Below are 25569 nucleotides of genomic sequence, written 5' to 3'. Positions count from 1 at the left end.
GGAGCAGTAGAAAGAAACTGGAGTAAGAGCTGGAAGGTCAGCAGAAGCAGAAGAGGTAGAGCACAAGGCTGGCATTTCACAGTGAAGTGTGACCACAGAAGAGATGCCAGAGCAGAGGAAGGGCAGATTTCACCTGCAGGCTGTGAGTTGGTCCTGTGATCACAAACCCTGTTTGGCTGTGGCAGCATTGGGAGAGACTGGAAGAAACAGGCAGTCTTTCCAGGTGTGCCATGCTACAGTGAATGCAGAGCTGAAATCGTGCCTTCTTCCAAGGCCTGTCTGCAGAAGCAAGCTGAGGGAAGCTGGAGAGTGGAAGACTCTCCCTTAATGAGGCCGGATCAGAGACACCCATACAGCGGGGGAGGAGTGGGTGGGTCCCAAGAGTGCCTGTAGCAGGAGAAGAAACCAAACCAAGCCGGGAAGCAGAAGCAACTGCAGTCGTTGTAATTGTGGAGCCAGAAAAAGGAAGCTCCGGACTCCAAATTAATAGATACCTTGCTGGTAACTGTAACCTGCTTTATTCGCACTCTTGTACACATCTAAGCGAGTAGAAGTTGTTTGTAGAAGTGGGAAGTCTTTCTGATAAGGGAAATGCAACACACAATTTTGTTAACAAGCTGAAGTGCTTGCCTGTAGTGAATGCATCTCTTTTCCTCATTTTTGGAAATAACTTGTTTCCGAGCGGTCCCCTTGGTCCTATTAGAGAGGAGAATGCTGCTGGTTAAGTTATTGAAGCAGAACTGACTTTCCGGAAATGTTACAAGCGTAGTTTAAAGTGGCCGCGCATGCAACAGTGTTTCCCGACACCTTGGAAGCTGAAAGCTGACCGAAAGGTGGGAACGTGCATCCTTTGAAGTGGCAGTTCAAGACTAAAACAAAATCACTTGTACCGAATTTCGTTTCCATTAAGAAACCCACATCTTGTAACATATCGAACACACATATCATTACACAGCCAGTGGACATTGGTTTATTTACTAACATATCGAACGCTAACAGTAGAAGTAGTAGCAGTGGCAGAAGCTGAATCAAAGAACAAGCATTACCCATGCCCATAGAGTGATCTTTGTTAAAGTGAATCCCGCACATTTAAGAACTTTACACCTTTATTCTGGAGCCAATGATGTTGTTGTTACCTGAGAGTCGTCTAATATCAAGGTAACAAGGTTACCCAAAGCTATAGGAGTGGCAAGAAAGCTTTGGGGTAACCATTGGAGAAAAGGTGTATATCAAGCTGGGGAAGGGAGCTGGGTGCTTGTTAAAAGAAGTTGTTTAAAATCTACTTGGCTGAGACTGTTTGAATGGAGAAGAAATAGCCTGGAAGCTAGAGGCAGATTTTGTGGTAGCTGCAAGATAGAAGGAAAGGCAAAGAGGCTGCCCGTTCTTGCCATACAAGAGAGAAGAGTGCCTTGCCAAACTGTAGATGTTGATGAAGGCTTGCTAATGTTGCCTAAAGCTAAAGTTGCAGTAGCAGCAGTAAGTTGCCAAAAGTCGAAGTTTCAGTAGCAGCAGTACATTTTCCTAACATTGGAGGTTGTAGCAGCAGTGGTAGAACTGCGGTCATCAACATTTCTTGTCAGACCTGTATTAATTGAATGTAGTAGAAACAGAAGTTCACTTTGGGGCAAGGGAGCCTGCTCGCTTAGTACTATTAGTAGAAAAGATTTGCTGAAGAAAGAGCAAACATTAAGCTGAAGCATCCTGACAAACTGTTACAAAAGACGATGCAGAAGTTGAAAGCAGAGAAGTTAATGTAAACAGAAGTGGTACTTTTGTCTTCAAATGTAACCATTATTTCCTGGAAGAAAGTCATCCAGGCATCCCCATTGGTGCCATTATTTTCTTTGTGGAACTGGGAAGGATAATCTTTTCATCAAGCAAAGAAGGAACTGTTACCGGTGGATTGTTATTTGTGTGAACATTTGTTTCTTTGGAACTTTTCAAGACTTTGTTTAAGACTTCTTTTCCTTGAAAGAAATTGACTTCGGGACATTCTTGGGTGAGCAAGATCCGCACAGGACCATTAGAAGTCATCCAAGAAACGGGTTGTGTGGTAAACCTTTTTTTTTTGTTGTCATGTTGCTTTGAATGGGTTTGTTGTTTAGAGTGACGGTTAGTTTTGTGAATGCTACGAGGTTTCCCTTAGATCCTAGAATATGTAAGGAATCCCCTGATAGAGTAGGTTTAGTTAGGGTTTATTTTATAATTTTGTGTAAAATAAAATGTCGGATCTTCAGAAAACTAAACACAGTTGTGAGTCTCACATTACTGACCCTTCACAATCTCTCCTGACATTTAAGTTTGCGTTGATTCTTTGGCGGTGTAGCTCAATGGCTTAGAACGCCAGGAGGCCAGTAGCTGTTTGCTGGAAAAGTGGAGCTATTTATTTGGCCTTCTAGGAGATTCTCCGGTCCACAGAGTGTGGAGTAGTGAGGTATTGATCTGTTGTTTCTCAAAAACATGAACAGTTCTGATTCTAGCTCTTACTCCTTTTCGTGCGCGATATAGATGGCCTTGTTAAAAGCAAGCACATGTAGTATGCCACCCCTGTTTGCCTGATGCCAGCATGGGGTATCTTATTTTAAATAGTTAAAACTATTCTAGGATATCCTACCTCTGGAAGGGTGAAAGGGTAGTCTGTTATTCATTTTGCTGAACTTTGGAAAGCAATGGTTCACTAGCACTTTTTCTAGCTTGGGAAGGACTGCCTTGGGTATCGTCAATGTAATAATTTTAACTTTCAGGTTCCCTGGAAACGTATCTATGAATGCCAGAAAGCAAGAACCTGCTAGAAAGGAGCAGCAGTCTGGGGTCACTATTTCTCAACAGTGCTGCCCTAGTTCTTGTGTGCAGACTAGAATGGGGTGTTGCGCGAAGCCACTTTGCTGAAATAAAAGACATGTGTTTACCACTTCTTCGACCTTCTGATTTACTCCAGGGAATAATTTTCCCCTCAAACAGTCCTTGGTTTTAACTACCCTAATGTGTCTTTTGTTTAGCCAGGGTTGCAAGAACAACAATTCTAGTGTGTTGTAGCAGAAAACCTTCTTCCGACCCCAACAATTCATCTCAGATAGCAGATGATGTAGCAATTGGTAATTTAAGTCGGTGATGGGTGTGGAGACAGGAAGTCAGCCGGTTTATCAGCACATTGATGTCACAGATGGCACAGAAAGCACTCTGAGTCTTAAAGACAGTTATAGGATTTATCTTTTATTCTTTGTGGGGCCTAGGCCGTCCCTCTTGTTATTACCGTCCTCCATAAACCAGTTGTCTGTAACTCCTGGTTAATGCCTCCGAATGTTGACCCTGGAATTCATACTGCAAGCGAGTGGTATGTGTGGTTCTGCTGTATTACTGCTCAGTAACATGTCAGCCACAAAGTTTGAGACAAACACCCTCTAGCAAGCTGACTTCCGCTCATGCATGAGAATGGGTATGAAGAGTTTGTTGAGGAATTGGTGTGGTGCTGCCAAATGTGTTTAATATGTGAGTGCTTACATCTAGGAGTGCAGTTATGGACACCTCCCTTTCAATTATAACAGACATCTGTACCCAATCATTGATTATGCAGGACTAGAGAGAAGAGTTCCTGCGCTTTGCAGAGTGACCTTTGATGGCATATATGTGGCCAATTCCTTCCTTGCTAGACAGATCTGCATTTGCAGTTGTGATAACTTCATCCATCCAGCACCGGATTCTGTGATGTGCAGTGGCCAGGGCTTGGACAGTGATTTTACTTTGGCCGTGCAGATGTCAGCAATGTGATTTATCTTGCAACACGTTTTACTGACCAGACCATGACCCAGTGACCCCACCAGCGGGCGTGACGCATACCCACAATAACACAGGACAGGATTGCTGGTTGGTAGAGGGGGAAGCAAAGACCACCCAGTAGGTACTTGTCTCCGTGTAAGTCACTGGCATACCTCCTTACTATGGCACTGGCTTCATCACAAGGCCACCAGCCCTGCCCTATAATGGCAGGACAGGAGTCATCCATGCAATGGTTATGAGACAGTTCCCGATTCTTCTGCACTGAGATGCTGTGGTAATGCTGGATGTGTTCCTTCAGCTTAGTCGAACCACACCCATTGATGACTTGCACACACATCCTCCATATCTGGCAGCTCACAGGAACTTGTCAGGTGATGCTCTCTGATGTCAAAGTTTGCCATAGGATCGGCTGGATCCTACATGAAGTTGAACAGGTGGAAGTGTTCATAATCCATTAACTTGTGGTTCAAAAGGTGCTGGAAGAGCTGCAATGGCCATAATATAATCATGTTCAATGATGTTTAGTAGCAACAGGTACAGCTTGTTGACATCTCATGGCAGGAGCGGCAGCCGCATTTATCACCAGAGGGTCCATTTCTCTAGTGGCCTTTAAGTAATTCTTCCAGTGACACAGCCGCATTCTTGATCTTGGTATCATTAAAGCTGTACCATCCTGGATTGTTGCTGCAGATTAGATATTGGTCATCAGCAGGGGTGCAGCTTGGGCAACTAGTGCTGGGACACCCAGCTCATTGCAGAGTCACCCTCAGTGAAAGCATTCCACACACTGGGATTGCTCTAAATGTCTTCCCCTGGACAGCACATATATGATCAAGGAGCACTCTTTAACAAGGCTCTAGACAGCAAAATTACATTTAGGGTGGCCTCTTCCTCCCTATCTGTTATGTCTATAAGCCTATAAGAAAGGTGGCATCACAGGACAATACATAGCTGTGCGTGTAGTATAGGTTCCTGCTCTGGTGTCTCGCTTGAGCCCAGAGGTGGGGCTTTTAATAAAAGGCTGTTACATCACAAGTTACAGTGCACATTTGTGTTGATGGATGTGTGTGTATGTGTTTGTGTGTGTGTGTGTATGCCTCTGGGTGCAAAAGGAGCAAGTTAAGTATTTCATCCATTCCCCCTTGTACTCGTACCGTTTCAGTCAAGGAGATCCTACAGTAAAATCAACCACATAAACATGTTCAAAATTGGGTCGCTACATACAGTCCCTGGACCAGTATTGGTGATCTAGTATGACCTGTATTATTCTCAATATCCTCATCAACTCAACTCATAGTGGAGATCAGCTCAAGATGCATTCAGTAACAAAATCTATCAATCTTTGTAGTGGTCCTCGCCCACCATAAGGGATTTGTAGCAGTGAACTCTTCGTTGTCTCTACAATCCAACGAAATTCTCTATATAGTAGCATTTGGCCATCGCGCAACATGTAGAGTTTGCAGCTATTTCTTTTTCTGAAATATGAGTGTAGTACGTTCTGAATTTCCCCTCATTTCAGCCGCAGAGTGGGCTGCTGAAAAAGCCATTGCTGTGTGGATTCCAGGTGTCAGCCCGATGAAATGGCCACCAAACCCATACTGGCTACACTCTATTCAACCAGTGCTTTATTATTAGTCAGATTACTTTTCCGCATTTGAGGTACTCACATCACCAGTCTGATATTAGAAGAATTATAACCGATAATAGTCCATCTATTAACCAATCTGAGTTGAGCGAATTCCAGCCTATTGTCCTGAAGTGCAATATATGGGCATTATTTCCACATGCTTACACTGCAAGTGCATGGCATTACCGTGAGCATGGATCCGAAAGTTATGCTCATGCATGCAAATATTTGAAAAATGGTCTCAAAATACATAGGGCTGTTTGCAGCAGCAGATATGCCCAAGCACTGTAAAATATACATTAAACATGGATTTAGCTAAAGCACACGTCATTATTTTCCACAGGCACAATATAATGGCCAGGAGCTATACTCTACTTCTTGGAGGGCAGTTTTACTTCCAGGGGATTGGTAATATTTGTTATGTCCTAAAATCTACAGTCCTTTTTCAGATTAGTACCCCAATGAGCTTTCCATTGCAAAAAACACATACAGCATAGTATAATGGAAGTAAACTTGAAAATAGAGAAAACCCCTTTTTGCTCAAACATCGCTCCACATCCTGTGCTCTGTCCCTTAACATCTTTTTAAAAGAAATCAGAAAAGGTCGGCATGCAAGTGCCTTAAAAATACACATCAAAATAAAATATAGGTAGGTGTCACATTTGAAAAATTCTTTTCCGTTGTGACATCAAAGATATATTAAGAACCAGTGCTTTGGAAATGTAAACTTCTATTTCACTTTTGCAGACCCATTCTACACTTACATCCCACACTTCAAAATATCATCAAATATGGGGCATGAGCAGTGCAATAGTGGCTGTTCATAACCACTATCACCCTGTGTAATCTACAAAATGTGGTAGGGAATACACACTGACCAAATGGAGTTCATAAAACGGCCATTGTGGTCAAACAACTTCTACCTCCCAGTTGCTACTTTTTTCAACTATAGAAATTAAGTGCAATGTGAAACCATCCTATATTCACTGGAGAGCCTGAACACCAGTCACTGCTTGGATCTTGGCCAATCACAGGGCAGGGAAATCAATTTAGTAACACAAATAAATAGGGGTTATTGAATGTAGTGGGGTGTATCAGACAGCTCTGGAGGGCTACATTTTTGATTTCCTCGTCAAAGGGTGGGTCCCTTGCATCTGCTTGCCATCATATATGTAATTTAAATAACCATTTGTTTTCCAAGAGGAAAGGTCAATATTGTTTTTTTGATCGAAGAACATATGTCTTATATAATACACAATACATTGGAAGATGACCTGCTGAATGGGCATGTGCTCCAATCTTAATATGCAGAAACCACAAATACCGCTGAAGCATGATTATCCTTTTGGTTTCCCATGGTGGTAATGGAATGTATTTCTCTGGACACAAAGCATGAAAGCTGTAATATAACCATGAACGAAATATTGAGAGATTATGAATATCTTCAGGAATTTCATAAATATGTATCAAAATTGCTGCAGTTATCACTCGACATTTTTCGAATTATTATAATCCTTTGATTGTGGTAACATGTCCTGTTGATTCATTGATAACCAAATCTAGTTTTCAACATTTTATTTTTAAATGTATATCCTTAAAACAATGTGCCAATTACGTTTACTAAAATAATAAACTAATTGTAGTTGTAGCTGTCCTCATCTATGATGATTTTGTTAGAGGTAACTGGTGTCCTTATGTTGCTTTTTCTGTTCTAGGGTACTGATGCCACAATGATAAACAAGTTGAATGATCATCACAGCCGGAGCAGTATCTACCTCCCTCCGAAGAGCGTCCATGACACCAAATTTGCGATAAACCATTTTGCTGGGGTTGTTTATTATGAGTCTCAAGGTGAGAACCAAGCGTTAAGTATATAACAGACCTGACAAATTGTAGGCATTTTAGGGAGAACCGCTTCTTTGCTATTTTACCCGTGCCTATGTTGCACTGAGACAGCATGTGGGTAGTGGCTATATTATTTGTAACACCACCCCATCCCCCCGTACTCAGGACTTTCTGGCTAATCTTCTGTTTTTATTCTTTGTCATTCCTATCCATCCACAGGATTTCTGGAGAAAAACCGTGACTTGCTGAGTTCTGACCTCCTCCTACTTATTCACTCCTCTGCCAATAGGTTCTTGAAGGAGATTTTCCAAGTTCACAGCAGCCCAGCGTCACTTGGCCCTGGGAGCATTCGGCACTTGAATGCCAACCAGCCACAAAAGGTCAGACTTCTCTTCTAAACCCTAGCAATGCAAATGTGACTCCCACACTTGGTATTCAATACAAGGGATTCTGTCTGCATTTTATATCCAGGCTTAGTAAACCTCTGGAATGTATTTATTTTTCTCTTATCTTCTGACCTCTTTACACAAATACATGCTTTCTCGGTCTGTAGGTCTTGGAAGCTTAGATTGATTTCATTCCAACACCCTTTACACTAACACTAAGTGGGATGCTTCCCACACCTTTGGAGGTCCCAGCTTGGGAATGCTCTTGGCAAGAGAACAGAGAAAACTAGAGCTGGGCAAGGTTTCACTTGTAACGCACAGGCTTTCAATCAGTTTACCTATCTTTTCGGTGTTGGCTAGGCTCAGAGGTCGGTCACAGGTCAGCATGCAGTGGTGTTCAGGACATTTTAAAAGGGGCGTAATAAAGATTCAGATTTGCAAATGCTGACATGGCTGTTTCTAATATTCTGTGTCAAAAAGATCAATAGGTTCTCGCAGTTCTGTGTGATTTAATTGTGGCAATTATAAAAAGGTTAGACCGGCCAATTCTTAAACAAATCTCAAATTTGGCTGATTAGTTTCTTTATACTGCTGTACTATATCTTGGCACTTCTGACTGCCTTTAAAGTCTAATTGGGTTTCACAGGCACGTTAGGGCTTACTATGGAAGCATATCAGCCCTCCTTACAGCAATCACCTCATATAAACCTCCTAAGAAAGTTGTTTGGGCTGAGGAATGTCAACAGGACTTTCAGGGATTGTAAAATACCCTCTTGAATATGGTTGATGACAGATGAGTGTGGATTACAATAAGCACATTGAGATGCCTCTGTAGTAGCAATAGGAACAGTCTTGTGCCAACTAAGTGGCATATGGAGGAAGCATCTTGTACATTTCACCAGTCACCAACTTTTGTTGCAGTTTCAAAGTTTCAGAATGTTCCTTCCTGAGGATACAATTGGAACAAACATGTAGAGAGCTCTCAGTTATAGACAAAAGGTAAGTAAACGTCACCAGAGTCTCAGGGGAGCTGCAGGAGCGACATTGATCATGCAGGCGAGGATGGAGACTCCCATGAAGGAAGCCCTGAACCAGATTCAATGGCCTGAGGCCTTTTTTAGAGCAGGAATGAAGCAGTCGTCAATGGAAGTAAAGAAGCCGACTGTAGCACTACCTGGGAAGACCATCTGCAAGTAAAGCTCCCACACACTGAAGATGGCCAACAGCAATTAATTCAGAAAAAGGAGCCATCTAAAATGTCAACCAGGTATCACCTGAGGCAGGTTTCCTCTGGCCGTTGAGGGACAGAGGTTTGCCTCAGGAGGTTCAAAAGGAAGGAGGACAGCATCTAGACAAGAGCCCTAAGCATCGGTGTGGACTCTCTAGCATTGCATGCTCAGGTCCATTAGTTGAGTCAGCGGTGGGTTGCCCCCCGCCCTCATTTTAATGTGTGTGCGCTATTAAAGTGCTGGTGACCATACGATAGGAGATGGCCAGTCAAACTCAATTTCTGCTGGGGTACACACACACACACACAGGGATATGTATTAAACATATAAAAGACCCCCTTCCAGCCCAAACTGGAGCCCATTCTTTGAAAGTTACCTTTGTGGGTTCTGTGCAGAGCCTGTGAATGTAAATGGCCATATATGGTCATTTCTCCCTGCAACATCACACAAGCCAATCAACAAAGCCAATGGTTCTGGTTCCAGGCCCTAAATACCAAGCAGACATGTTGGCACATCACAGGGACAAAGTGATACCGAGCAGTAGATTTGACTACACAGGTGTACAACTAAGTGCATAGAATACATAGCTGACACCAGCCTTTGCTGAACACACTGCCCAGGTGGGGACATTCAGCCAAAGACAAGAAAAAGGGTTAACATGTGTACCTCTGTCCTGGTAGACATACATAATAACAGAAAGACATTACAAAAGGACTCCCCTGCTGAACTCCCGGTCGCTGTGATTGGTGACCAGGGCCCTGATGTGTCCTTCGGGGCCCTGGCTTCCCACACCCAATCGCCTTCAGTCTCTGTCTACTCACAGCACTTGCCTTGGCACTTACCGGCCTTTGCCACTGTAGGCCTGCACTTACCCATTTATTTTTATTTTTACAGATGATAGCTACCTTAAACTTCCTACACAGGGCACTTACACCTGCTGCTCACTCACGAGCATGGGCACCCCAGCACTTACACCCCTGGCCCCTTCTTTCTCTGCACTTGCACGCTCTGAATGTTCACAAGGCCTAGTAGGTTCGTCTATATCTTCCAGTGTATACATTGTTTTCTATCCCATGTTCCCTCCCTGTTGCCCTGTGGGTGCTTTCAAACGCAATTTATTTGTTGTATCACCTAACGAATTCCCAATACATAAATGGGGCTTTGGACAAAACCTTGCTTAGGCAAACATAGGTGCAGGGCATTAAATAAATGAGCAAGAATATTAGGGTGCTCACACAATTAGTCTAAAGATGCAAAAATGAGAATTGTGTCAAGAAAGAAGACTTTGCCTTTGATTCGTCTCTAAGTCTGTCCAGGAGAACCTCTGTGGATATTGGTGTTATGGAGAACCCCCTACTCGTAAGCAAACTCCTGTGGCACTACTATTAGAGAAAGACAGTGACAGGCCCGCAGCACCACCCACCCTTGATCCGCCACCTCCTCCATGGCATCTGTCGAGTCTCAGGTGACTCAACTCTCATTCATACAGGCCCGCCGGATCACTCACTACGCATAGAGAGGTGGAGGCAGAGAGACTTAATTAACACATCTTTATTCTTCTTCTCACATAACAGGAACTGAAATTTTCCCTGTGTTCCCCGCCACTCCCCTTCCCACTGCCCCGTGTCCCTTTCCACGTGACATGGGTGAATATCAAAACACTACACCCCCCTGATACTAAATATAAAGTTCTGTTGCTTCAAAAAATTTCTTCAATAAGCCTGTGCGTTTTTTTCCTAGTTCTTTAGGGTCTCCGGCTGACTTCTTCCAACAATTCTGGCGACATGCACGGTGGAGCTTCTGTGCCGGAATTCTCTTGATCTCCTTCGTAGGGTGCGTCCCATTCTGAGAGAGGTTCTAGGGATTTCGGGTTTGCAACTGGTAGGGTTCCTGGCATTCGCCTGAAGTGCAAAGAGTTTCTTGTTATAGTCTTTCGGTTACCTTCAGCAATGACAAGGGAGCCTTTTGTCCCCACTATGGTGAGGGGTTCTTCGTTGAATGCGGCCATGTTCTTGCTTTGAGTTTGTTTCACGATGACCACATCCCCTGGTTCTAGATTATTCTCCTCCACTCTTCTCTTCTGATCAGCAACTCTTTTCATGTCTGATTTCTTTGAGGTGTCTTGCTGTCTGATTTCAGGGTCACCTTTGTACTTGTCCTCTTCAGAAGAGATGTGGCGTAGTCGAGTTCTTATGTTTCTTCCAATCATCACTTCTGATGGTGTTTTTCCAGTGGTGCTGTGCGGGTTGTTTCGGTAGTCTTGCATTAGTTGGCATAGTAGTTTCTCCAGGGGCTCTCCTGTGATTTGAGCTATTTGGGTGGTGCGCTTGATGTTGCACATGAATCTTTCTACTGTGCCATTTGCCTGGGGCCATAAAGGTGTTATTTTGCGATGGTGGAAACCCATGTACTCTGCAACCGTTTTGAAGTCCTGTCCTGTAAAAGGAGGCCCATTGTCAGTTTTTAAGATTTTGAGGATACCATAGGTGGCGAACATTCTATCCAATGCGAGAATGGTGTGGTACGACGCGGTGGATGGCACAATCTGTAGATCCGGGAATCTTGAGTATTCGTCGACCACCACTAGGATGTGCTCACCTCCTTCTAGTGGGCCACAATGATCCACAGCGATTTCCTCCCATACTCCTTCAGGCAACTCTGTCATGTTGAGAGGTTCAGGTCTGGTGTGGGGGTTTACAATTGCGCAGATAGGACAGTTTTTGAGCAGTTCCTCCACCTGCGCGTCGAGTTGATGGAACCACAGTTTTTGTCTCAGCATCCTTTTGGTGGACACTATCCCTCTATGTCCCTCATGCGCCAGTTCTAGAACCTTTTGTCTTAAGCTGCAAGGAATTACCTGTTTGGTGCCTTTTAGCAGTAGACCTTCATCTGATTTTGCAAGTTCTTCTTTTACAGCTAACAGGCATGTAATGTCCTGATTTGCTTCTTCCCCCACACTTTCTTTGAGTTGTTTTGCGTGTTTCCAATGGCCCGTTTCTAGGTATCTCATTATGATCTGCAGTCCTTTATCTGCATTGGATTCTCGTTCTATCTGTTCAGCGTTAAGGCGTTAAGGCCTTGTGGAGTGTTCCCTTGAACCACATAGCGGATGTATTGGTCTGCGATGGATGAGGCTGTCTTGCATTCTTTGTTTGGGTGCCGTGACAGGAAGTCTGCTGGATTATGTTCCTTTCCTGGCCTGTGGACTATGTCGAATTGGTAGTCTTGTAGCCTCAATGCCCAGCGTGCTATACTTGGAGGCATCTTGGCCTGTGAGTTGCCGTATAAGAACAATAACGCCTGGTGGTCCGCTTCCCATACAAAACCAAATGAAAATGTTCACAGGCCCATACTACTGCGAGGCCTTCCTTTTCGGCTTGCGAGTATGCCTGTTCAGTTTTGGACAAACTCCGGCTTGCGTATGACACTATGTACTTGGCATCTCATCCCTGTCATCTAGTGTGTCAAGATGGCCCCTAGAACGACAGGACTTGCGTCTACTATTAATTCTGTGTGTTTTCTGGGATCAAAGTAAGCCATGTTCTTGGCATCAGTGATTTGTTTGTTTGTTTATTTATTTGTAGCGCGCACCAAACCCGAAGGTATCAGGGTGCGGGAACAAGAATACTTTAGGCTTAGAGGTTTCTTATAATTACATAGGTTACAAAGACAAAAATGCAGATAAGTAGAAATACAGCAGGTAATACATATGCATTACAAATTAATATTCAATACAATAAGTAGTCCAAATGCAGTGCAGGTGCGGGTCGCGCACAAATGTCAAAAAGTCCAATTTGTTTGCTACATCAACTGGGTCGTGTGGCTGGGCTAACGGTCATTTTCTTTAAGCCACTTAATCACATTTGTTCTGAAATGTGGGTATGATTGGTCCGTCCTTAATGAAGGTTGAAAGGAGTTCCACAACTGGGCAGCTTTGACGGGGAACCTGTTTCCTCCAGTTGTGGTCATTTTGAACGGGGGAACTGATAGGCAGTTCGTATAGGCAGCTCTCGTGGGTCTAGATGTAGTTCTTCTTTTAAATCCCATTAGCTTGGTGCTAGGTTGTTGAGACACTTGAAAGTTAGAGAAGCAGTTTTTAGTTTAATTTTGTCGAACGTGGAAATCCAGTTAGATTGTCTTATAGTCATTGATATCTGAGCTCACTTGGAGATTCCTAGTGCCGCTCTAAGGTCATTGTTTTGCAGTATTTGGATTTTTTGCGCAATGTATTTATTAGACCCCAAGTAGAGGGCGTTGCAATTATCCAATTTGGACAACACGAGTGCTCTTGCCAATGTGGTGCAACTATTTGTAGAGAGGTAAGGTCTGGCTGATCTGATCAATTTACAAGTATAGGCTGTGGAGGATGCCATACCGTTTACTTGCTTAGCCAAGGTGAGACAGGAGTCGATGTAAAAACCTAGTCTTTTTACCTCCTTGGCAACTTTAATTGTATGGCCATCTATGATAAAAGCTGTGTAATCTTGGCTAAGTTTCCTGTTGTTCAGTGTAGTCCCCAGAATGATGAGTTCCCTTTTGTCATCATTCAGGCATAGACCATGACGTGCCACCCATGCCTGGATAATGAGGTATATCTTATTCACCAAGGCCAAATCCTGTTTGTAATCCCCAGAAAGTGGGATGAGAATCTGGGTGTCATCTGCATAGTTAGTGTAGGTGACACCTAGAAGGTCCAAATCATCAAACAGGGGCTTAGTAAAAATGTTATGCATATTAGGGGAGACACATGATCCTTGGGGTACACCACACGTAATAGGAGTGGGGTCTGCAGCCGCTGACTTGGAGAAGACCCTCATGGTTCTTTCACCTAAGAAGGATTTGATCCATGCTCTAGCCTGGGGTGAGAAATGTGCTGCAGACTCTAGATGTGCAGAGCACTTTATGATCCAGCAGGTCGATGGCTGCAGAGAGATCCAGAAGGAGAAGCAGAGCCGTTTTTCCTTGGTCTCTCAGCTCATCGACCTGTGACTTAAGATCAATGAGCGCTGTTTCGGTTCCGTGCTGTGGTTGGAAGCCTGATTGCCGCGAGCCTAGGAGTTGGTGCAGTTCCAAGAATTTTTGGATCTGTAAGTAGGCCACTCTATCTAAAATCTTAAGTAAAAATGGCACCGTGGTGATGGGCCTATAGTTTGTGGGTATGGCCGGGTCTAGAGATTGCTTCTTGAGGAGGGGGAGGACCCAAGATTGCTTAAGATTACTTGGTATAATACCTGATGAGAATGAGGAGTTGATGAGCTTTGAGATAAATGGTGATAGGTCTCTAGCAGCATCTTTTATTATTTGTGCCGGGCAGTTATCGCCTCGACAGTTTGATGGTTTAGGTGATAGGATTATTTTTTCAACCTCCAGTATGGACACTTTGGTGAAGTTGAATCTTAGTTCAGGTTGTGTTAGTTTGCGTGGTTGTGGGAGGTAGGTTTCGTTTTTTCTTGTCAATTTTAGTTTGAAGTGTGGCGATTTTGTTGGCCAGGTCTTTCTGTATGTTAGAACACCCTACCTTGTTTTTGACGCAGTTATCAGGTACCGGGATAGGGTTTTCCAGTTCCTTTAGGATTGTAAAGATCTCCTTAGTTCCTGATTTGGCTTGCATTATTCTATTGTCAAAGCTTTCTCTTTTAGCTCGCTTGATTTCAGATTTGTATTTTGTAGATATGTCGGTAAGGGTAGCTTTAGTTGCTTCTGCAGGGGCTAGTTTCCAGGAGGATTCGCACATGCGTTTTTCTAGCCTTAGTGATTTCAGATAGGGAGTAAACCAGGCATTTAGGTGTGCTCTAGGTTTGCTGTTTCTCATTTTTAGTTGGGCAATATTGTCAAGGGCATTGGCCATAATTGTGTTGAATCCGTTGACTAGCGATGAGGGATCAAGATTGTCGGGCAGTGAGTTTAGGGTAGGTAGAATTAGCGGTAATAACCTGTCTGTGGATATGTTTTTTTTGTTCCTTGTTAGCGTTGGAGGTGCTATACTGTTCTGTTGGGATTGGGGGATTTTAACATCTATATAGAAGGCCATAAGAGCGTGGGCTGTCCAAGCTTGTGGACTAATGGAGGTAATAGTTGTGTTGCATTTATGGCCCACCACACAGTCAAGTGTTTGGCCTTTCTCATGGGTAGGCTGTGTTACTCTTTGGGTATAGCCGAGCTCCGATAGGACATTGGCAATGTTTGTGGCTTGTGTGATGCGCTCCTTGATCACTTGGAATGCTTCTTGGCACTCGTCAGACCACTTGAATTCCGAGTTGAGCTTGGTGAGTGCTCTGACAGATGCAAAGTCTTTGATGTATCGTGTGCAATAGCTCGCTAGTCCCAGAAATGATCGAAGGTCGGTGATGGAATTTGGTGATTCAGCGCCTGTGAGAGCACTGACTTTCTCAGGGTCGGGTGTCATTCCCCTCTCTGAGAAAATGTGACTGAAAAATCGCAGTGTCTTTTCCCAAAATTCACACTTCTCTTTATGTAGGGTGAGGTGAGCATCCTCCAGTGCCATGCATACTTGCATGAGCATGTCGTCGTGCTGTTCCTGTGTCTCACCAAATACCAAGATGTCATCACTGTAGTTCAAACAGTTTGGTACATGTTTGATCACATTGTGAATTTCTGACAGAAGAATTTCGGCTGCAGATGAGACTCCAAAGCTGAGCCTTTTGTACCTATATAGACCTAGATGAGTGGCAAATGTTGTGATGTACCTGGACCTTTTATTTAGCTCTAGTTGATGGTACCCTTTGTTGAGGTCCAACTTTGAGACGATTGTGGCTCCATTGAGGAGGTGCACCAAGTCCGTGATTCGTGGAGCTTGGTGACGTTGCCTCATGATGGCTTCATTTGGTCGTTGCATGTCCACACATATGCGAATATCGGATGAGTCCCTTTTTGGAACCGGCACTATGGGGGACACCCATGGTGTGGGGCCTTCAGCTGGCTCAATGATGTCGGACTCCAGCAGTTTGACTAGTTCGCTTTAGACCTACTTATGTATGTTAATGGGGATTCTTCTGTAGTGCTGGGCTACTGGAGTGACGCTGGTGTTGATGTGTAGTTCGATTTGCCTGTCCTTTACTTTGCCTTGTACTTCGAACAATGCAGGGAATACCTGTTTGATGCTTGCCGTGTGATCCAGGTATTTATGCACCATATGTCTGTATAGGACGTGATTTAGGCCCATGCCTTGTAGCTGAGGATGCATCCGCTCTCCTTGGCTGCTTCTAGGACATGCCTGGGTATGTCTCTGGCGTGGTCCTTGTACTCGCATGATGCTGTGAAGAAACCTTTGCAGGCTAAAGGTGTGTTTGACCCATATGGAAAAATGAGTGCTCTAGCCGGCTGTAGGCGGGAGGCATTAGGTATGCTGTTGTATACCTCTTCACTGATTATGTTAACCGTGGCTCGTGTCCACCAGAAATTCGGCTGCCTTCTTGTTAACTTGAATCATTAAGGTCGGGCTGTTCTCCTTGGCTGTCGGGTTTCCTAAAGCATATAGATAGCCATTTTTCAGTGGTTCATCTTTGGGTCTCCCGCTTTTCTTGCCGTTGTCCTATGAGGAGGCACTTGACACACTGTCAGACTGTGATTGTTCCACTATGTATCTGACGTATCTTCTAGGTCTCCTCCTTTGTCTTGATGATGTGGGTTTGTTGTCTCTCCACTCACTTGAGGTTCTTTCTTGTCTTTTGTCAGTCTGTTCCTCTTGATGTTTTCGACGTGAGAGGTCGTTCTGGTGCTGTGTCATGTGAAGTGGGCTCATGGGTCTCTGATCCATGTCGGGTGTGGACCATTCGTTTCTTCCAGTTTCACACATTTTGCTGCGAAATATGAAGCAGACCGCTTTGTAATGATTTTCTCCCCCACATGCGGAGCATACCTTAGGCATGGCAGGGCATTGTCCTTCGTGTGGGTATTCATGCCCACATCTGTAGCAAAATGAGTCACTGTTGCTTCTCGAGGCACCTTCCAGTTTATTTAGGCTTTCATGTTTTCCGTGGGTGATTTTGATGTCATCAAGTCCTTCTACCTGCGCTGCTAGCGCTGCGTCCGAGCGGACTAGGCACAGGATTTCCTCCAGATTTCATGGTTTTTGTAATAGCCGTTTTCTGTCTTTCATAGCCCACATTTGTGTGGGGCATGAAATAGTCTGTGAGGGTTGTCTACAGATTGATGTAAGTATCTGTGTCCTCTTCAGGAAGTTCATCTAGGATGTCTCTCACATTTGAACCTATTGCATGAATTTGTAAACTGTGCTTCTTTTTGCCATCAAGTGGGCCCACTGCTTTTAAGCACACCTCGAAGTCCCTCAGCCATCTCTTCCATCGTGGTCCCAAAGTGCCAGTGTCACTGAGATCAAAATTTGATGGTAGTTGGGATAATAAGCTGTCAGATATTTTTGTGGGCAACACATGGGCAGGTGTTATTTGTACAGTTAATGACTCCTCCCCAGACTCATCAGTCATCTTATTTTGATGCTTTTTGTGTGTGAGACAGGGTTGGTACTCTCATACGAGTGGGTGAGCTGATCTAGTATGTGCTGTGCACTGTCCCATTTGACTCTTGTCCTACCTTGGGAAATGTTGTGGTAGCAGGGAGTTGGTGTATTCCCACGTGTTGCTGACTGCGTGCTTCTTCGATGTTGAGTTGTTTTCCCGCCATGCGGGTTGGATTTATAAAGGAAGGCCCAAGAACCTTCTGTTGTTTCACCACATGGGGGCGCCTGTAGGCGGGAGAAACTTTCTCCAACCGCCTTGACGCTGCGGAGAACAGGGAGCGCACGCCCTCTGGCACCCGTCGCTGTTTAGGAGCGGGAGAGCTGCTCCTCGACCGCTCACTGTGCGCCTCCTGCAGCAAACGTTGCCGTCGGCGGGAAACCTTTGTCTCTGACCGCCCGGAGTGCTGTGATGGCGGGTAGACGTCGTGCTCCACCCGCAGGTGTTCCCTGTTGCCGTTGGCAGGGAGATACACACATCCGCCCAGAATGTTGTGTGAAGTGGCCAGATGGCGGGGAGCCTTTTCGCTTCTACCCACCATCCTCTGCTTTTCGTTGTGGGGTGTCGGCCCGCGGCTCGAGTGGCACTTTGCTAGCCACGATATCGGAAAAACAGTGAAGGGAGACAGCTGGTGCCGCAAGAATAAGAACCGCCTCGTCGCCAATGTCGAGTCTCAGGTGACTCAACTCTCATTCATACGGGCCCGCCCGATCACTCACTACGCATAGAGAGGCGGAGGCAGAGAGAGTTGATTAACAAATCTTTATTCTTCTTCTCACATAACAGGAACTGACGTTTTCCCCGTGTTCCACGCCCCTCCCCTTCCCACTGCCCCGTGTCCCTTCCCACGTGACATGGGTGAATAACAAAACACTACAGCATCCTTGTGGGATCATCGTGCATGTGCTAGAAACTAGTGCTGCAGATCATACATACATTATTGCGCAGCCTTGGTAAGGACAATGCAGAACGAATCACAGCAGCCAGTATAACAAAGGGTGAACATTCTGCAGCAGTGCTTCACAACTGTTAAGTTCCTGTGAGCAGTTGTGGTTCATATTGGGCTTTCCATTCAGCAGGCTGTTCTTTCAGTGACACTGCATGTTTTACTCTTGTGTTGAGTTATCTTCAGATCCATGACTAAAGACATTTTGAGTGTTTGGACTATTTTCGTTTTTCTTCATTCCCATTCCTCTTGCACTAGCTCACTGGAGCTTGTTGTTCAGTTCTATTAAAATTCCTAGCTTCGACTAAGACCTAAGGCAGAGCCTCTCTTTGGGTTATCCTTAACATACCACTTATGGTATCCAGACCATTGTCTGCGAAAGAAGAGTAAAGGGCATCAGACAAGGGAGTGGCGGGGGGAGGGGAGGAAAGGTGCATTAAAGATTTGTAGTGCATGATGGGTAGGGATGGAGTTTGTGATCATTTACATGTATGTACTATCGGTGTAGAGCAATCAAAGCATAGCGCTGACCAGAAAAGGGTAAATGCTTAATACTTCTGTAAATGAGCGTATAGCCGTGTGGGCAGTTTCTTGCACTTACAGGACAGTACTGAAATTAGTCAGTGATTGGTTGCGTGATGGCCTTGATATATGCCCCATCATACCTTTGAAGTGGGTGAGAGGAGCTTATGTGATAGACATCACTGATTGGCTTGCTGCTAAATGTTGGATTGATGTATGACTTTGAGACTGGACTTTAGGATCAGCCTCTACCCTGCGTTTTGTACATAAAATCTGACACTCTGCAGTGGAACGTTGTCAACTGCTGGGATTTGATAATGTAATATTGTAATTGTTTATTTATACAGCCCATATACGCAGGTGGGGTGCTTCAAAGCACTTCAAGGCGGGAAGGGAACAAGGGAATACAGTTATTATTCTTAGGCCTTGAAGTTTCCGAATGATCTAAACAGAGAACTAGGATAGCCTGACGGCATTTCTCCTAGTACAAGTGCATGAAGTTTTACATTTGTGACCAGGCTAGGGTGGGGGGCTGAGAGAGGACAGGATAGACTAACTTACTAGTCCTAATACATTTTGTCATGCATGCGTACAGATGGAGATGTGAGGAGGAGGGGGGAGCAACGCGTACAGTGCAACAGGGCTCTGGGTTAAGTGCAGCTGGGCTGCCTCGCTCAGGAACATAAGCAGAAGTGCAGGAATGCTGAACATAGTGCAGTTGTCTGGAGGCAAGTGCAAGGACTGGCGGGGGTGCCTGGGACCTGTAAGGCTCTGGAGGTGAACCAGGCAACCAGTCAACAAAAACTGAACAGAGTTAGGGAGGAGAAGGAGGATGGAGAGAAAGGAAGGAGGACAAGAAGAGGAAGGTCTTGAGGAGTTTCCGGAACTTGAGGTGCTCCGGTATAAGACAGAGAGAGGCAGGGAGGCTGTTCCAGAGGGAGACGCCTGCAGAGGATAAAGATCTACCCCCAAATCTCTGTTTGTGAGGGCGGCTCACCCGCAGAGAGTTGTAGGAGGATGAGCAGAGGACTCTAGAGGGAGAGTATTTAGGAAGAGAGCAAAGTAGATAGTGCGGCCCCCGGCTCCAGAAGGCCTTGTGGATAATGCAGAGGGTCTTGAACTTGATCCTTGCAGCCACTGGGAGCCAGTGGAGAGATTGCAGTGCTGGAGAGATGAGGTCCGTGGGTATGAGGCCAAGGATAAGTCACAGTTCTGTTCTGGATGAGTTGTAGAGGACGGATAGTAGAAGTAGGAAGATTGAGAAAAAGGCTGTTGCAATAGTCCAGCCTAGAGAGAACCAGTACTCTCGAGGTGGTGAGCGTCTAGGGGAAAGTGATAAAAGGTAGAATACCTATGAGGAGGTGCAGTTGGTATTGGGACATTTTGGAGATGTCTGAGATATGCGAAGACAAGTGAGTGGAGTTGAAGATGACAGCAAGAATTTTTGCCTCATTGGTGTATGGGGTGCAGGGCCAAGGGGGGCCAGCCAGTGTGAAAGTGGGGAGCAGGGTTCCCAATGAGGACAATCTCTGTCTTACTGCCATTCAGGCAGAGATCGTTAGCAGCACACCAGGACTGAATTGTGGATAGACAGTCAGAGATGAGTGAGGAGGAGGAGGAGGCTGAGGGTAGGCTGAAAGAGAGCTGGATGTCATCCGCATAAAACTGAAAGTTAGAGGTAAAGGTAGAGATCCTATGGGCAAAGTGTGCCAGGTAGATATTGAAGACCCAGGGCGACACGTTAGATTCCTGGGGGACACCAGAAGTAAAGAGAGTGATAGAGGAGAGAAAGGGCACAAGTTCCACCTGGGAAGGCCGGTCAGAGAGAAAGGAGGCAAGCCACGCCAGGGCCATACCTGTGATGCCTAGGGTATCATGGAGACGGGTGATCAGGATGTTGTGGTTTACCGTATCGAAAGCAGAAGAGAGGTCAAGAAGAATGAGGCCAGAGGGATGGTTAGAGTCAAGATTTGAGAGCAGGTCTTCTCGGGTGTTCAGAAGAGCAGTTTCCTTGCCTTTGGATGCTCTAGAGCCAGACCGATGGTCATGAAGACAACCAACAGATTTGGTGTGGAGGGTAAGTTGGGTAATAGCCAGCTTCTCCAAGAGTTTTTCCAGGAAAGGGGTGATGGAGATCGGGCGATAGTTTGCTGGAACAGATGGGTTGGCTGAGGTATTTTTTAGCAGAGGGTGCACAAGAGAGTGCTTGAGAGGAGAGGGGAAAACTCCAGTGGCAAAAGAGAGGTTGCAAAGGTCGGCCAAGGCTGGAGCAAGAGTGTCAATATTGTCCTTGATGGTTTTTGAGGGGCATGGGTCCACCTGTTTGGAAGAGGCTTTCATAAACTGGACTAGTCTGGAGACCTCCTCAGCTGTGACTTGGAAGAGGGAGGAGAGAAGAGGGGGAAGGATGGGGGCGGCCGAAAGGGGCCCAGTAGATGTTGGTGCAGAGGGGGGATGTCCTGTGTTTTGGTGGTGAAATGTGCGGCCAGTGGCCGAGCAAAAGGCCTGGGTGGGTGCAGTAGATGATGCGACTGCAGTGGATTTGGCCAGCTGCTTGCTGATTTAAAAATGTTTGGCCGTGTTGTTAGATGCCGCGGAGATGCAGGCTTGAATGTAGACCCTTTTCTTGGAGCGGATGCAGAGTCTATCAATATAGACTCTTTGAAGAAGGCGGCAGGCCAGTTTGTCAGAGGGTGAGCCTGAAGATCCCCATTTCCATTGCGCTGCCCTGCACTTGCGTTTAAGGGCAGCCAGATCGGAGTCATACCAAGAGTTTCACTTTTTTTGCAGGCTTCAGTCGGACCTCATGACAGGGGCAAGAATGTCAAGAGGGTTAGAGATGGAACAGTGAAAATAAGAGAGGGCTGTATCAGGGTGGGAGTCAGCCGCAGGAGTAGAAGGAGCAGAGTAGGTGGAGGCAAACGTAGCCAATTACACTCTTTTCATGGTTTGGATGACCTTCAAGGCAGGAGGTGGTATAGGGGGTGCCAGTGCTAAAGGAGAAGAAATCTTCAAGTGAGAAGAGAGTGATCAGTCCATGAGAGTGCGGTAGTGAGAGGAATAGAGAGTGGGATGTCTGTGGAGATGAGAGCATCCAAGGTGTGGCCAGCAGTGTGCCAGAGTAAGAGAGGCGACAGGGGAGAGAGAGAGCCTGCAGACAAGGCTTTCAAAGGAGGAGTAGACCTGAGTGGTAATAATGGAGACAGGGATCCACTCAGGAAAGACCAAGGCTACTCCACGTTCTGGCCTGTTGGGCCTTGGCACGGAGAGGATCTTGTAGCCTTCAGGGGTAAGTGTGTCAAAACTTGTGACAGAGCTGTCCTTAACCCAGGTCTCAGTCAGAGTAAGAACATCAAGGTCCAGGAGTTCAAGGAGGTGGCAGATGTCAGAGGAGTGCTTGACAGAAGAGCGAGAGTTTAGTGTGGCAACATGGAGCAGGTTGCCACTTTTGAAGGACTTACGCGGGTGCAGGGGACCAAGGCACCCCCCGTAAGCGGCAAGAGTGCCTGAGACATAGAAGTAAGGGGAGGCCAGGATGACAAGGGTGTCAGTGAGGAGGGTGCAGGCAAGGAAGCCAGTGTGGGAGGGGCCTAGATGTGGTGGCAATGGGTGGCCAGGGCAGCAGGGTGGAAGAGGCTGAAAAGGTTGTCAGTGTAGTGCGAGTAGGCAAAGGAGCCTGTACATTTGAGAGCAACACGGGGGGAGTTGTGGGGGAGGTGGTGAGGTTGGTTGGAGGCAAGGTAGCCAAACAGGGCATAGTTGGCAAGGGAATTTGGGTGGCAGTACGAGCAGGTGGCAAGGACGCCTGTGAGGAGGAAAGAGGAAAGTTGATAAGGTAGAGAAGGAGCCTATCAATAAGTGGTTGGGTAGGGCCCTTGTACCAGGATGGTACCATTCCGATAGACATTTATGATGGCCCACGAGGTGGAGAAGGAGGCAAGAAGGGCCTCCCAGCGGGTGCCACCATTTATGTGTGTAGAAGAGTTGGGAGAGAGCAAAGCGGCCACTTGGAGAGTCCATATGTTGGGAGAGTGAACGCCAAAGAGTATGTCGGTGAGAGTCTCTTTGGCGGAAGCACTAACGTAGTTGTCAGCCATGGCAAGGACTGGGTTGGAGGCCAGTATGTCCTTCTTGAATTTCTTCCTGCCAGTCTTAGTGAGCAGAGAAGGATAGGAAATGGAGAAACAGTTAGGGAAGATGGGGGAGACAGCAAGCGCCATACTGAGGGGCACGGAGTGTTGTACACTTTACCAGGCAGGGCGGTTGAGTTACGTGGGAGGAGATATGCAAGGATGGAGCAAGCGCTCAGGAAGACACAAGCAGGATAAGAGAAGAGACACTGGGAAATGGAGAGAGTGAGGGGACAGATAACAGACAAGAACATGGAGAATTGGGGCGAGGGTGACAACAGCACATTCACATGAAATGTGAAATTTGAGAATGTGCATGAACCTAAAAACGATTTTAGAAACAGTAGCAAAAACCAATGCAGGATGTGAGCACAGCAAAATTAGATTTTTTCAACAAGCAGCAAAACCAATGCAAGATGTGAGCACAGCTAAGTTCGATTTTTACAACAAGCTGCAAAACCAATGCAGGATGTGAGCACAGCTGAATTCGATTTTTACAATAAGCAGCACAATCAATGCAGGATGTGAGCACAGCTAAATTCGATTTTTTACAACAAGCAGCAAAACCAATGCATGATGTGAGCACAGCTAAATTAGATGTTTTCAACAAGCAGCAACAGCCAAAGCAGGATGTGAGCACAGCTACATTCAGTTTTTACAACAAGCAGCAAAACCAATGCAGGATGTGAGCACAGCTAAATTCAATTTTTTCAACAAACAGCAAAACCAATGCAGGATGTGAGCACAGCTAAAATCGATTTTTACAACAAGCGGCACAATCAATGCAGGATATGTGCACAGCTAATTCGATTTTTTATGTTTTAGGTCCACATGTATAACAGCACAGTACAAGGGTGTAGGTAGCGGAAGTGTAAACCCAGGAGGGAAGAAGTTTTATACCCTAGTACTATGAAGAAAAATAAGAGCCACCTTCAGGGATAGTTTGAGATTGTCAGGAGTGGAAGAGGCAGAGTCCGGAGGATTCTGCTGTAAGTAATAGAGAAACAGAGCACACTTACGTGATAGCTGAGGGGGTGGTCCCTGGATGCCTGGATGAGGTACCCCTCCTCATGATGCATACTGATGGGTGGTGAAAAATAAAGGGGTCCCACTGCGCCCATCCAGTCCCGGACAGGCTCAGACAGGAGCCTTAGGAGTGGGGCCTTGGGAGGCGGTCTGGCATTCGCCTGCCGACTACTCCTGATTGGCCTTATCTGGAAAGAAAGGCCCAATCAAGAGTGATTACTTTCCAGGACCCAGGCACTGCAGTGCCTCGAGGAACAGGCGGCCAGGATGGAGAGGGAGGCAAAATGCAGCCACACAATATGTGCATTTGCAATATGCACACTTATATGGCCTTCTGTTTTTTTAAGGTACATTTATATTTTTTCAATTTTGTACAATTTCTGATGTTGATTTCCTGACTTAGTTTTATTTTATTTTTCTACTTTTATGTGTTTGTCTTTTTTGTTTCTTGTTTTGTATGATTTTGGTTTTAAAATTGTGTTTTCCTAAAATGAGTGCTCCTCTGATTGATATAATGGGAACAGCTGGATCCATTGGCTTGACAGCATTTTTGCCTCTCTCCAACCTCTAGGGCTTGCCTGTGCTGCTTGACCCCTGAAACTGAGACCTGCTTACTTCTATCCACCCAGTGCATATTCCTTAAATATGGAGGGTTATCCTGGTACTGTTCTTCCTATTTAGAGACTTCCAGTCACTTGTCCTGCTGCACTTCAATTGAACAGCGACTTGTGACCCCTTTCTAGGGTCTCTAATTCCGTAAATATGATCTCAAGTCACCAAGCCTGCATTTCTTTGCCTGTGATTCTTCGGGGGGTGGAGTCCTTTGCCCACCCAGATGACAACTGTAACCATTTCTGCTTTTTTGCTGCTGCTGCTTCTAAGACTCCACTTTTCAGACTTATAAACCGTATGGCTCTCCCTTTTTTTCTTCAACAGAAATCCTTGTTGGGGCCCTATGCTACCTCTACACATCTGGAACTGTGGTTGTTCCTAGGCTAGTCCCTAAATAACTGCATGGACAGTGGGGAAAGAAATGCACTCCACTGTTAACTGTTTGCCTTTGTAATTTAACTTGGCTTTTAACTAATTGTGCAAGAATGGCCACCATGATTCTCTTCAAGTAAATCCCTCACAGTCCGTTTGCTCAGTTGTTCATTAAACTATTCCGGCACTTTGGTTAACACTGCTGTTACCATCTATGGGAGTTGCATCATAAAGGAGGAATAAGATATAGGTGTATATCACCCGGGCTTACACACAGCCGGCAGGCGAAGCTGGCTCATCCTGCTGGGGAAGGCCACTGGGAAAGGCTCAAGGCCATTCTGTGCCTGCCTGATACATTGCCCAAACTGCAGGTATGCGTCCGTGAATCAGAGAGGACCCTACGTAGGAATGGGAGTCGGGAATAAGGAGCACCGCTTCCTTGTAGATACAGGAGCGCAAAAGTGTTCAATAGACCATCACTTGGTTCCGGATATACCACTGTCAGGGCAAAAGAATGTTTCCGTAGGGTTCGCAGGTACACCAGTCATAAACCCAGTGTCCCAACCAGTCCCAGTTACTATAGGACCATTCACTGAACAGTG

At 45.6% G+C, this 25569-nt stretch overlaps 1 protein-coding gene across 1 annotated transcript in view; it reads left to right on the top strand.

The window, feature by feature from the left end:
• MYO7B (myosin VIIB) overlaps positions 1-25569 on the top strand; it is a 1466289-nt gene that overhangs the window by 497227 nt on the left and 943493 nt on the right. The window contains exons 14-15 of the mRNA XM_069617875.1: positions 7120-7255; positions 7469-7629. Of these exons, the coding sequence (XP_069473976.1) occupies positions 7120-7255; positions 7469-7629 (297 nt within the window). The remainder of the gene's footprint in view (positions 1-7119; positions 7256-7468; positions 7630-25569) is intronic.

This window comes from Ambystoma mexicanum, chromosome 10, assembly GCF_040938575.1.
Source record: "Ambystoma mexicanum isolate Mex_15411 chromosome 10, UKY_AmexF1_1, whole genome shotgun sequence".
NCBI classification, from domain to species: Eukaryota; Metazoa; Chordata; class Amphibia; order Caudata; family Ambystomatidae; genus Ambystoma; species Ambystoma mexicanum.
The sequence above is the reverse complement of the archived record's forward strand: the minus strand, read 5'-3'. Positions and strand labels throughout refer to the sequence as shown.